This window comes from Aquila chrysaetos, chromosome 23 (genome assembly GCF_900496995.4).
Source record: "Aquila chrysaetos chrysaetos chromosome 23, bAquChr1.4, whole genome shotgun sequence".
NCBI lineage: Eukaryota > Metazoa > Chordata > Aves > Accipitriformes > Accipitridae > Aquila > Aquila chrysaetos.
The window spans coordinates 3,371,295-3,385,049 of NC_044026.1; the positions used below are offsets into that span (position 1 = coordinate 3,371,295).

The window sequence follows — 13,755 nt, forward strand, 5'->3', positions numbered from 1 at the left end:
CATTCCCACGCGTCCCATCGCTGGATCCCGGGGAGAAGAGCTCAGCACCCCCCTCGCCACGTCCCCTCCTCAGGACTCTGCAGGGACCAGCGAGGTCGCCCCTCAGCCTCCTTCCCTCCAGGCGAGGCCCGCCTTCAGCTCCACGAACGCACCGACCTTTGCTGCCCGGGCCTCCCCCCCCCCCGCCTCACACCGCGTAACCGTAAGCGGACACCCTCCCCGCCGGGAGCACCGCCAAACCGCCACCGGGGACCGCGGGGGTTAACGGCGCGGAGCAGCGGGAACCGACCGACGAACCGCCGAGCGCGGGAAAACGGCGGCGGCCTCCCCCTTCACGGCGGCCGCCGCCGCCGCGCGCCCCTCCGGTGTAGCAGCGCCCCCTGCCGGCTCGGGCGGGGAGCGGAGGGCGCCGCGTGACGGGCCGCCGCCACAGCGAGCGGCACGTGACAAGGCTCCCGCTTCCCCCCCCCCCCCCCTTCTTCCTCCTCTTCTTCCTCCTCCTCCTCCTCCTTCCTTCACTCACGACGCTTCCGGTTGGGCGGCGGGCGGGCCCGGGGGAGCGATAAAGCGGCCGCTATTCGGCCGCGCGCCTCCTCCCGGAGCCCCCCCCCCCTTCCCCTTCCCCCCTCCCCTTCTCCCCCTCCTCCTCCTCCTCTTCCTCCTCCCGAGCCCGCGAGCGCTGCCGGTCCGGCCCTGCTGCCGTCACCGCCATTGGCGGGGGGGGGGGCTGCGCCCCAGCTCCTCCCCTCCGGCCCGGCGCCCCGTTGCCGCCCCGGAGGTTCCTCAACGGTGAGTACGGGGAGGGGAGGGGGGGGGATCCCTCACACACCGACACCCCCATCTCCCCCCGTCTCCCGCCGCCGCCGCCGACCGGGGCCCGGCCCGCTCCACTTTCCCCGTGGACACCGGGCCTGGGCCTTCCCCTTGTCTCAGCCCCCGCCGCAGCGGTGTGTGTGGTAAATGGGAACAAAACCGGCGGGAGGGAGAGGGGAGGCGGCGGGGGGAGACCGCCCGGTGGGCCGGGAATGAAGGGGCGGGCGGTGAGGGGCCCCCCCGCCTCATCCCGGGGAGGGAGGGGGGTTCGGGGGGGGGGGGCTGGGCAAAGCCCATCCCGCAGGCACCCCCTCCCCGAAAGAAAGTTAAATCAATGGCGGGCGGATCGAGGAGCAGGTGGAGCACGCTGCGAGTTCTGCTTTCCTGGTCGTGCAACTGCTGCGAGAACAGCTCGGGGGAGACAAAAAAAAAAAGGGGGGGGGGAGTTTTTGCACGGGCCCTGTTCCCCACGGGACCGTCCTCTTCGGTCGCGACAGAAGCGACTGCGAGGAGGGGACTGCATCGCCCCGCAGGCGGAGCGAAGCAGATGCAAAGCGAAGGCTCAGAACGTGTCGTTGGGTTACATCGTTAGGGATGGCGACTGTTGGTGGCGATTTAGAGCTGGCTGCTGAACTGAAGGAGGCTCCTGCGTGTTAACTTTCGGGAGCCTGGAGAAGGGCCGGGGGAGCAGTCACTGCCTGTAAGGGGCTGGTGCAGGTGTTAGGAGGATTTGATGCTTGACCGTGCGGAGGGAGCTGCAGTTCAGCACCGTTAGAAGTAAGAGGGGTAATTGGAAGCTGGACTTGGACCGAGTTGTTGGTAAGTGAAGAACACGGAGACTTCGGATTTCATTTTGCTCTTCTGCGAGCTCCCCTTGAACCTCATTGTGATCTTAAACTCGATGATCTTAAAGGTCTTTTCCAACCTAAACAATTCTATGATTCATTTGCTTCCAGGGTAATGTAAGTGGAATTCGTAGCCTGGTGTCACCAAGATCCACAACCTTAATTCACGATTCCTGACTAGATTGTGTGCTCTGGTGGGTCCAGTGGCACTTCATTAGCTCAGCTTCAGCACTGCAGAAGTAAGGTTTCTGGGACCGTTTTTTGGAAGCCATCTGTGTGGAATTGTGAATTTGGAGTTAGAAAGCCCTATCAGAAGTACATGGAGTTAATTTTTCCTACCCCGAATCTGTCACAGGTGTATTGATATTACTCTGCAGTTTAGGCTGTTGTTAGATCTTGTGTTAAGAATTAATGTTGCTGTGTAGACTTGTCGTTCTCTTAGCAAAGGTGCAAATCTTGCAAAATAGCTGCAGTTCTGTCCCCTTCATGTTTCTTAAGTCATCTGCATGTGCATCAAGTATTGTCACTTTTCTACTGACTTGAACCCTTCCTGGAAACAGAAGACCACATAATACAGCCGTTTTCTGCCTGGATCTGGTGTCTCACGTGTTCTCACAGCGTATTTCACCCTTTCAGTGGCTGGCTGGGTCAGAGTGTTTGTACCTTTTTTAGGTGTGTAATTTTAAAGACGTGGTTCAGCGATCGTTGCTGATGGAACTTAGCCCATATAGATGGGCCGGGAGCTGGGAGTTCAGTTGTCAGGATGCAGTCAGATTCCTGTGGACGCTGCTGGATTAGCAGGAGCATCGCGCTTGCCTGTCTCGTTCACGGTGCGGTGGAAGTGACCCCCTTACCTGCCATTTGCGCTGTGAAGTGCCTGCTCTGCTGCACTGTGGGGGTGTTTGTGTGCAGCTTCCTCTGGGAGCTAAACTTCTGTTTCTTGTCAGTCACAACACAGGGATGTAGCTTCAAGAGAAGCATCATGTTGCCACCAGACTGCCATTTACTTTTTGGCACTGCAGGAACATGTCATTTTTCCTTTTGCTTAGACACAGCAATAGTAGTCTGGATCTGCTCCTGCTAGTGGAGGCAAAGATGTGGCTGTATTCAGCTTTCTTGTGCTGGGAACAAACTTTACCATCGACCCTCTTCACTGATAGAGGATATGGCTGAACTGTTTGCCTGCAAGAAACTTCCAAGGCTGATGAGAACGAACAGCCATCCTTCCTGTGCAGTGACTGATACAGGGACTCCAATGTGGTTGTAGGGAATCACAGAAAATAGAGGCCTTTCTTCTTGAGGGCTTTCCCAACTCTTGCTGGCATCACTGGTGTGTGTTGCATGTCCTCATTATCTGCTTGTGTCTCACCAGGCTTGATTCTTTATTGAGAGGAAAAGAGGTATAGATCCTTCTGCCAGGGGAACCAAGACAGTCTGATTTTGAAGAATGACATGACAAACTGCTTGTTGCTGTGTTCTGAAATTCTACGTGTCATATGAAAAGCAACCCGTAATTTTCTGTGCTCAACAGGCAGTCTAGATCTTTAGCTTTGAGCCCTTCGTTGCTTGCCTCTGGTGCTGCCTGATGACAGTCACAGTGTATCCTCTGTAGAGGAAAAATTCAGGGATATATTAAAAGTTGCAACATTGAGTGTAGAATGTGTTTATTAAAAATAACTGAAATGATTAGTAGATGTGTAGCTATGAAATTGGAATGGAGTTGAGAAGTGGAGACATCTTGTTAGCTGCCAGAGTCAGTGTTGTGCCATCCCATGGGTGGATTCTTTCTTATACACAGTTATCTCCTGCGCATTTCTTTTTCTACCACTGGGAGGTTTTTGAGAGGGTGTAGGAAGTATGGCTTAATCTTTAGTGGGATCCTCATGGATGATGGGATGCCGAATTCAGGAACTGGCTCTGAAGTGGCTGTATGTGCTGGCTGGGTAGATACCAGGAGGTCTGTCTGCTCTGTACAGTAGCTTTGGCCACTCCTATTGCTCAGTCTGATGTGAGCTCGACAGAGATTGCTGATGCTGTTTGACTGCACTCTGTCGTTGCCCTGCAATATACGTAGCCAGCTTCAGAATTTGCAGTTATCTCATTGCCTCTGACTCCTTGGGTACTTTTTCTTTCTGCCAAATCATGACTTTGGCCTCTCGGATGCTGAGAACTGAGCAAGAAAAGTACTGGTAGTTGTTCTTTTCTCAGGTAGATACGGGTCCTCATTACCGATCCTTTTCCCCTGCTGTTTGTATGATGGAGGAGATCACGGTGAGAACTGCAGTGTAGGGGACAGGAACTGGTGTAAGGACCTTCAGCATCTCTGCGGAGAGAGGGGAGAGCTGGTGGTAGGAACTTTGTGTGTAGGTTCTAGACATGTGTGAAAGAAGGGCGTGGGAGGAGGTGGCTGATGGAGCAGCAACGGAGACTGGTGGTCCCACTGCTGATGTGTCTGGGTCTCTTCAAGCAGCTTTTAACCTGAGTGGTGGACGTTGATCTACATCACTTCAGGTCAGCAAAAACCTTCAGTCGAGCTAAGAGCTGAGTTGGTGCTGGTGCTGTTACTGTGCTTGGTATCTGTGGCTATAGTGAGCTTGTAGACAGAAGCATTTGCCTGTTCAGGTAGACTCCAGTGGAAATCTTCATGTCTCAGGAAGACTAAGAGCGAGTCTTGGCTGTCTTAAGCTAAAGTTTAGTATTGCAAACTCCAGAATCTTAGTTGAATCTTAGTACTTCGTCTTGAAGTGGAGACAGGATGCGGCCACAGGACAAGCATAAATGCTGGGCTTCAGGCTTCTGCTTCAATTGTAATGTGTTCTCAGAGTAGATAGTTCTGTTTGGCTGTATCTGTATTTGTTTTCTCAGTGTTGGAGCCATGAAAAGTGAGAAAAGTAGGAGGGGATGCAGAAATAGTGGTTAAGGAACGCGGCGCGCTCTGTAGTCTTCAAGTGGCATGCAGCACGGCCTCAGCTATAGCCACTGTGGCATGGCACATCCTGTAACTGTGAGTTTGAGTAGGGGCAATGCTGAAGTGTCCTTTTTACAAACCAGGTAGGGCCTGGCAGAGTGTCCAGCAAAACAAAGCAGCCTGGGGCATGCACAACAGCTATCTGTACTTGGACGGGTGGCAGCTTGTTTGTCTCTCTAGGAGTCTTCAAGGGGGCTTGAGAGATACTCTGGCAGCCCTCTCCCTTCTGCTGTGTTTCATGGGGCACCTGTCTCTCATGACAACTTGATTTTCATCCTGAAATTTGTACTTCTCTCTGAAGGGCTTCAGATGACTAAAATGATGTTTGGATTTAGTATTTGGTCAAGTTCTCTGCAGTGCACATGGGACACCCTGCCAGATTGATCATACCAGTTATTTTCCTTACTCTTTTTATGGGTTTGAGTTGGAGCAGTGCAGAGCTAGGTCCCTTTGATGTCTGTAATAAAGCATTTACGCAGAGGGAGTGTGGTCCATCTTTTTTAGTGTTGCCAAAAAAGATGCCACTGAGCACAGATTACATCACAGTTCATGCAGGTCCAAAGGCAAGGGGACCTGGTTGTTGACCATATGCTTTCTAGCCTGGCTGGCTGTGCTGGCGTGGGACTGTTTAGAAAGCAGTGACATACTCTTCCTCAAACTTTCACCCAACTAGTCAAGGCAGGATCCAGTGCAAAACAAGTTCTGATGCAGGGGTTGACAGCAAAGAGAAATGTGAAGCAGGCCGTTATCTGTGTGACAAACCTGAGTATAGAGGAGGGCAGTAATCAGAGCTATGTAGAGACAGTGGTGGTTGAGCTCAAAGTGAGAAGGGATCAGGAGGGGTTGATGGAAAAATCTTCTAGACTAGCTATTCAGATGTGTGCTAAGTGAACCAGCAACATTTCAGAGTTAACTCCTTCAGAAGTTTTTCAACAAATTTAAATTGACAGCATGAGTTAATAGTGGCTCAGCGCTGTTCAAGTTTGTTACTGGTCTCACAGTCCCTATTCTAAAACTAGGTTTACTATTCCCTGGAGTCATGGCCTAAGGTGCTGCAGTACCAGAGAGTTGTCTTGCTTAGTAGTATGCCTCAATTAAGCAGAGATTTCAGCAGAAGAGGCAGTTTCTTCAGTGACTGCCAGCTACAGTGTAGTGAAGTTAGAAAATTAAAAATGGTGAGCTATGGCAGTGTGAGAGAAAGTACCACCAACTCTTTAATGTTATTTCTTATGCCAAAGGCTTGAATGTCAACCTTTAAATGTCTGGAGATGAAAATGAGGAAGTGCCTGTAACTTCTCCAGTTCCAGAATAACCTCCTGGTCAAAAAAGCTTAACAGCAACTTGGACAATTTGTGAAAGGGAGCCAGGGACCTTTTCTCACTGTTGCATTTGGAAGGAAAATGGAAATTTCCATTGTAAAGTAAGATAGGACTGAATAAAAGGAGAGGGTGGGAGGTGGGGTGAAGTGTAGTTGAGAGGAGTGAGTAACAGAAAACTCCAGAAAGGGCAACAGTTAGGTAATGTGTGAAAAGGGTAGAAGAGGTTGTCTGGTAAACTTTGTTGTAAGCTATGATAAATTCAGTTTGGAAGAGCCTTTTTTTTCTAGAGAAAAGAAAATGGACAATGCAGGATTACCACCAATTTTGGAAGTGACAAATTCCCTTTCAGTTCTAAAAATGTGATTAGTGCAGTATGTTCTTATTGTCCTAATTATGTTTTGCTGTGATTTGGTAAAAAAAGTTATTTTTCTTTAGCTCGTATGATCAATTCAGAGTTTTTGGCTTTCAAATTGAAATCTTCCTTTCCTCCCATTGCCCCAAATCCCCCAGCCAAAAAATAAACCCTAATTCATAAAGTCTTTCAGGCCTTTTGGTGTGTTAAGACACGGCTTGCTTTGGGGTTTTTCAGTTGGCAAGTTGTTTGCTATTGCAGAGATACAGACCACTGAGCACTACTGTTAGCTTTCTGGTTTGTTTTGATCTTGTACAGGAATATAAAGTTTGTTATAAGATGTTGGGAAGTGTTTTGTGGTCAACACCGAATGCGGTGTGGACTGCATTTCGGGGTGTCTTTTGTATGGCTGTTAATAGTGCTGGGAAACTGCAACTTACATCCCAAAGGTCCTTCCACTTCAGTATTTGTAGAGCAGTGCAATTCCTTTTCATGTGTAGCTAGCCTGCGGTCGGATGCTGTTCATTTGTCTCAGAGATGTAAAGCAGGATCCCTCTTAAAGCTCTGTCTGTGGTCCCGCTGTGCTTCCCGATTGGAAATCTACCTATTCCTGTGACTTGATCTGAGGTGCATATGCATAGTGCGTGCAGAGAAGTTGTTCCATGAGGAACTGAGCTAGTGAACCTTTATTTCTTAGGGATTTGTGCCTTCTACTCCTCAGCCAATCCCCCTTTCCTGTTGTTTTTTCTGTATCCATGTCATCCTTTAGCAGCACTGCTAATTTACTTTCATTCTGTCCCTGCCCCAAACCCAAAGCAGCTCACCGCTGTTGTATTTTTAATTCCTTCTCTTTTTCCTGAATTACAAGCTGAATCAGACACTGCTTGTTCTGCAGGTTTTAAGACTATTTGCATACTGACCATTCATGTACTGATTACAGGCTAAACAGAGCCAGTAACTGTTAAGTGAAATATTCAGCCTTAGCCTCAGTGGAGCCATTTCTTTCATTCTCTACTTGGTTCCTGATTTTCATGAAACTTGTAGAAATGTAAAATGAGACTGGATTGCTTTGTCCAATTTGATTGGCAATGACTGTAGGGCAATGTGTTTGTATAAGCCTCATTTCCATAAGAAACCAGGGTAAAAATGCTTTAGGAATAAATTAAGAAAACTTCGTTTGGATGCGTATTTTTAGATTTCTTGGTAGTCTACTATATATTTAGACAGGAAAATTAATGTTAAAATGACACAAAAACTTTGTGTGTTTTGAAACAGTGTGTGTTACAAGACCCCCAGAATTAGGTTGATAGCTTAGCATGATAATCATGTAACATCTGTTTCATTTGAACATACAAGAAAAAAGCCTGTGCATTTCACAAATACTCCTTTTCACCATAGAGATACCTCCCACATTTACGTGAAAATGACTTATGGAATATGGTTAGACTTGGTTTTCTGCTTATTGTAGTAGCTAATCCGAGTAAATTCTGTTGGAAATAGTGGAATCTAGCCAAATCATTAAAAATTATTTGCATTTCAGATGCTGCATTTCTGGGGTTTTTGGGTGGGTTTTTTTGTTTTGTTTTGTTTTTTTAAGGTCTTGCAAAAACAGTGATTTTGAGAGATTTCCATCTTTCTCTTTGGGGTGAGGCAAACAATGTTTTGAATACAGAGGGCTGTCAACTACACCAACTGGAAAAAAAAGTCAGTACTGTTTTTTTTAAATAGTATTTTTGTTGTTATTAGGGCAGCAGATGAAATAATGGAATGGAAAAAATTCTTTTCATAATGGATAAGGTCTTTATGAGCAGGAGCTTTTGTTTTTCATGTAATTTGTGAAAGGAAAACAGTGTTCAGCAGATGAAAACAGAGCCTAGGCTTTAAGCTGCTGTTTTCCTCTTGAATTTTTTTTTGCCTTTGTCAAAAACAGCTAATTTGTTTTGATATTTTATGATGAAGATGCAGTTTTGAAATGGCTATCTCAGTAGCACTGTTTTAGAGTACTTTTTATTTGCAGTTTACAGGTGTAATGTAAATAAAAACACTTCAAATCTGGGAAGAAAAGACAACTGAGAAAGCAATCACATTTATCAAGGAAACAAACTTAGCTCTTCATCACCTGTGTTCTTTTTTTAGCATTTGCTTCCAGATTTTTTTACATAGCTGGGAAGGCCTATTGTTAAATATAAGCTTTGCTTTTCAAGTTCTACTGATGTAAAATGATGTGCAGAAGTTGGAGAGACCTATATTTGTATTTCTTTATGAAGTAGTTAGTACCTATGCAGAAGATATGCTCTCTAAAATGGAGAGAAAAAAAGCACATGTGGTTATTTAGGAATGACAAAGAGTTGAAATTAACATTGACAGTTAACTATACAGATTTTTTTTTTCCTTTATTGCAGGAACTGAAGCTTGCTCTTTGAAAGGTGCAGTGCTGTGAAAAGTGTTACTGACCGTAGAAAAATGGACGTGTTGCAGATACTACGTAAGACCACCGAGCGCTTAGAGTGTGATCACTGCAGCTTCAGAGGAACGGACTATGAAAATATACAAATTCATATGGGTACCATACACCCAGAGTATTGTGATGAAATGGATGCTGCTGGTTTGGGTAAACTTATATTTTATCAAAAAAGTGCAAAACTGTTTCACTGCCACAAATGTTTCTTTACAAGCAAGATGTATTGCAACGTATATTACCACATCACAGCACAACATGCAGCACCTGAGAAGTGGAATGAGGAGCGGAAAGAACAGGTAGAAGGAGATTCAGATTCCTCCAAAAAAAGTGTCACGTTGGAGCCACAAAAACCTACCCTTTCCCCCGAGTTGCGCAAACCTGCCCTTTCTCCTGAACTCCCCAAATCTGAACCTGTTGTTTCCCCCAAGCTTCAGAAATCATCAGTGTCCCCGGAGCCCCAGAAGTTGGCTCAGGCGACTTCCTCAGAGCCAGAGAAGTCAGCCCAGGCCACGTCCCCAGATCCAGAAAAGTCAGCCCAGGCCACATCTCCAGATCCGGAGAAGTTAGTCTCAGCCATATCCCCAGACTCAGAGAAGCTGTCCCCTGCTGTGTCCCCAGACCCGCAGAAGCCATCCCCTGCTGTATCCCCAGACCCGCAGAAGCCATCTCCTGCTGTGTCCCCCGACCCTCAGAAGCCAGCCCCGGCTGTGTCTCCAGAGCCCCGTCGGCATTCTCCGGCTGTGTCTCCAGAGCCCCGTCGGCATTCTCCGGCTATGTCTCCAGAGCCCCGTCGGCATTCCCCGGCTGTATCACCCGAGCCCCGCCGCCATTCTCCCGCTGTGTCTCCGGAGCCCCGCAGATACTCCCCAGCAGTGTCACCAGAGCCAAAGAAACCTCCTCCAGCAGTATCCCCTGAACCACGAAGGTATGCCCCAGCTGGGTCTCCTGAGCCCCGGAGACATCCTTCTCAAATGCGTAGGCCTGCTTCTGCTTCTTCTCCTGAAACCCGGAGGCCTGCTCCTGCAGTTTCGCCAGAGTCGTGGAGACCTGGTCCGACTGTTTCCCCTGAACCCTGGAGATCTACGCCTCACGAAGTGCAGAAGTCTTCCACGGTTTCTCCGTGGGCTCCAAAGCCTGCCATGTCAGTGTCCGTAGAATCCCGGAGGTCTGCCCCCGAGTCCCGAAGGCCTGGCCCCGTTGTGTCGCCAGAACCTAGGAGGCTTGTTTCTGACTCGTGGAAATCTACGTCCTTTTCCGAATCCCAGAAGTCTACTCTTGTTTCTTCTGAGCCATGGAAACCCATCTCATCTGTTTACCCTGAAGGCTGGAAACCTGTTCTGTCCCCTGACACCTGGAAGCATTCTCCCCCTGTTTCTCCTGAGCTTCGAAAGTCTAGTCACACCGTTTCCTCTGACTCTTGGAAGCCGCCTTTCTTTCCTGAGGTCCGAAAGCCTGGTGCTTCGGTATCTCCTGAATCTTGGAAACTCTCTGAGTCCCGGAAATCTATGTATTTTTCTGAAACTCAGAAATCCACCTCTGCTGCTTCGTCTGAGGTTCAGAAACGGGCTCATTTCCCTGAACCTCGGAAAAGAGCTCTGTTCCCAGAGTCTCGTAAACCTAATCCTGCTGTTTCTACTGATGCCCAGAAACGTGCTGTCTTTTCTGAGCCCCAGAATCAGGTGTCTACTTCTGCTGTTTCTACTGAAGGCCAAAAACATGCCCTATGTTCTGAAGCCCAGAAATCAGCTCTTGTTTCTTCTGAAGTCCAGAAGCATGCCCTATTTTCTGAAGCCCAGAAACTTGCTCCCATTTCCGCTGAAGTTCAGGAGTCTACTTCCTTTCCAGAGTCTCAGAAATCTGCTTCTCCTGAAATTCAGAAACACGGCCTCTTTACTGAGTCCCAGAAACCTACTCCTTCTGTTTCTCCCGAGACCCCCAAACAAGCTGTTTTTACTGACTCCCAGAGATCTGCTGTTTCCCCTGATGTTCAAAAGCACGCTGTATTTTCTGAGATGCAGAAGCCTGCTGCTGCTTTATCCTCTGATGTCCAGAGACATGTTGAAACTACTGTACCTTCTGAAATCCAGAAGAACATCCTGTTTTCCGAGCCTCACAAGTCTGCTCCAGGTTTTTCCTCCGAGCCCCAGACACCTAGTGAGTCTGGTGAGAGTGACTTTCTTTCTCACAGTTTAGATGATCAGAAACCACTGGATGATTTATTCTCACAGGATGAACAATCAATATTAGCCAAAGAATCACCAGAAGACATGTTATATTCATGCCCCAAAAAGAAGCCCAAGAAGGAAAACCAGGAGAACTCAGATTCTGAACTAAATAGCAGTGAGTGTGGAAAAACAGAGATGGACTCAATGGAGATAAAGGAGCAAGAATCCAACAGTGACCAAGAGCAATATGATATGGAGTCATCTGATTACGGCAAAGAGAGCAAAATAGATGCAACTACTCCCGTGCAGCCACAGTGTGTGCTGCAGTTTACCGAAGAGAAAGAGGCTTTCATCTCTGAGGAAGAAATAGCAAAATACATGAAGCGTGGCAAGGGAAAGTATTATTGCAAAATTTGTTGCTGTCGTGCAATGAAAAAAGGTGCTGTCTTGCACCATTTAGTTAACAAGCATAATGTTCAAAGCCCATACAAATGTAAAATATGTGGCAAAGCTTTTCTCTTGGAGTCTCTTCTTAAAAACCATGTTGCTGCTCATGGTCAGAGTTTGTTGAAGTGTCCACGTTGTAATTTTGAATCAAATTTTCCCCGAGGCTTTAAGAAACATTTGACCCATTGCCAAAGCCGTCATAGTGATGATACACCTAAAAAACACTTGGACAGCCTTGAACCACTTGAAGAACAAATTTAATCTGTTTTTTCCCTTGTGCTAGAAAAGCTGAATTTACAGAAGTGTTCAAAAGTGTTGCTGTATGTTAACCGAGTAGTTTAGCTGATCTGACAAGTCAGAAGATGCATGGTTTATTGTACTATGTTTAACTTGTCTTATAGCTGTATTACTGAAATGATTTACTTTCGAAAGTCATTTTAAATATGTGCTCATGTCTTTGTATTACCCATCAGTAGAGTCATATTTTATTTTTCAGATGTACTATGTTTTTGAAACCAAAATTGATACAAATTAGTTTTTTAAAGATTTGTAAAACATACAGGCAATTAAGGACTGGAGTGGCAAGCAATCCATATATTCCTGTGAAGACTGAACTTGTTTTTTCACATTTGTTAAATGTATTTTTCAAAATGTTTTTATCAAATTCTCAAAATTAAAATTCTCACCAAATGGAATGTGAATGAGCCAGGCATGAGAAACTACCAATCCTTCTGGAGTAATTGTGCCCTGAGGTTGTAATTGAGTGTATAGTCATTCATTGGAAATTTATTGCACTCAATTCCCTGACTTATTGTCTCAGATTTAGGAGCATCAAGGTACTTATTTTGTGACTCTGTATTTTGGCCATGTTTTAAGCATGTACTAATATACCTTAAATTGATGGATTAACGTCAAGAATATGTATAGCTCAACACTTTCTCTTGATGATTCAGATGTTTGTAATGTCAGAAAACCCCTAAATTTCTTGTATTTGGTGAAATGTTATGCTTTAATCTTTTAACAATAAAAAGAAACCCAACCTGGCATTGGCTGTTTTTCCTTTTTTCCAAATCAAGATCAAAACCTTTCACATTGAACATACTGTCTTTTAAGTATCTTTGGCAACAGGAGATGAAAATTGTCCTGGAGTTCTGCTCTGAATACTTCAACTTTCCAGTCACCAGCCTAGGAAAGCAAGGTTAGTCTAAATTTCCTGTCTGCTTCAGAAAAACATACCAGATGTAAATGAGGGAAAACATGAAAAACAGGAATTTGTGCACTGTTATTTAGCATGCTTGCTTTTGTGCTATTTGCGTATTAACTGTTCAAAAAACGTAAGTACTTTATAATTCAGCAGGAGTATAGATTTTAAGTGGAGGTCGTGCAAGGACAGTTTTGTTCTCCTCAGGCTAAATTATGCCTAGACTTCAGCTGTTGTAAATATTTGCTTAGAATATGAAGGTGATAGTGTTAAATAAATAATAATTTAAAATTTCCAGGTGTAAGCTCCTACCAAAGAGCTTCAGATTGATTTGATTGAAGCCTGTGCCTGATATCTTTTGTGTTTCAAGAGGATTTCTGGAAGGAAGGGAAAAAAATATTTAAAGCTCTACACTTAGGTGACTTCTCAGTGCTGCCTGTTAAGAGCAAGCTTTCTTGCAGGGTTCTCACACAGGACAAAACCCACTCCATGCCCCTAAGTCCAGTGCCCTTCGTTTCCTTTCACGGGGTCTGGACTAGGATTCTAGAATTTTTTTTTTTTTTTCTAGGAGCGACTATAGATAAATCTAAAAGAGAGCACTTGACTATTATGGCTCTGCTAGCGTACTTAGTTGGTATAAAAGCTGCTTTTCTCCTCTGCTATCATTTCATCACTCTTGGCGCAGTAATTTGGTTAAAAAGATGCCTTAAGCTATTTGAATAAAGAGAAGAAATCAAGGAAGGATTTGTTTGAATTGGCAGCGGTGTCACCTTTACAGTTCTGTGTCTCACTACTGACAGATACTTCTCACTACTCTGTACCAGCTAACTTCCTTGATTTCTGGGAATCCATCATCAAGACTTGATGCTGTTTCTCTACATACTTTTTCTAGTAACTGACTACTTGATTCTTTAATCTTGATTTACAGCTGTCAGAGTGTACTTTGTAACTCTTGGAGAAGAACTCTGCAAGTCCCCTTGATGCTAGGGCATTGAATCTCTTTAAATCCAGGTATGATGGGCACTTTCCAGTTTCAATAGGTACAGAATTTTGTCAGAGCCTCGTGGAAGTTGAAGGACATTTCTGCTGTGTGTTTTTTTTGTCCAGACTAAGTGTTCTTTCACCATTCCCTTACACCGTGCTAGTTTGAGATCTTTAAGATATGTACTGCTGGGATCTGAACT

At 45.9% G+C, this 13,755-nt stretch overlaps 1 protein-coding gene across 2 annotated transcripts; it reads left to right on the forward strand.

The window, feature by feature from the left end:
- Positions 1-453: 453 nt before the first annotated feature.
- CHAMP1 (chromosome alignment maintaining phosphoprotein 1) lies at positions 454-12,414 on the forward strand. Of its 2 annotated transcripts, none has more exons than XM_029998689.2 (2): positions 454-789; positions 8,700-12,414. In XM_029998689.2, exon 2 carries the CDS (start codon positions 8,761-8,763, stop codon positions 11,629-11,631), a length of 2,871 nt encoding a protein of 956 aa, XP_029854549.1. In that variant the 5' UTR covers positions 454-789; positions 8,700-8,760; the 3' UTR covers positions 11,632-12,414. The 2 variants fall into 2 exon arrangements, with proteins under 2 accessions (XP_029854549.1, XP_040975398.1); XM_041119464.1 differs by lacking the exon at positions 454-789 and adding an exon at positions 1,246-1,632.
- Positions 12,415-13,755: the final 1,341 nt, after the last annotated feature.

Excerpts from the sequence above, each read along its gene's own strand:
- CHAMP1 (XM_029998689.2), top strand. The coding sequence starts at position 8,761 with ATGGACGTGTTGCAGATACTACGTAAGACCACCGAGCGCTTAGAGTGT.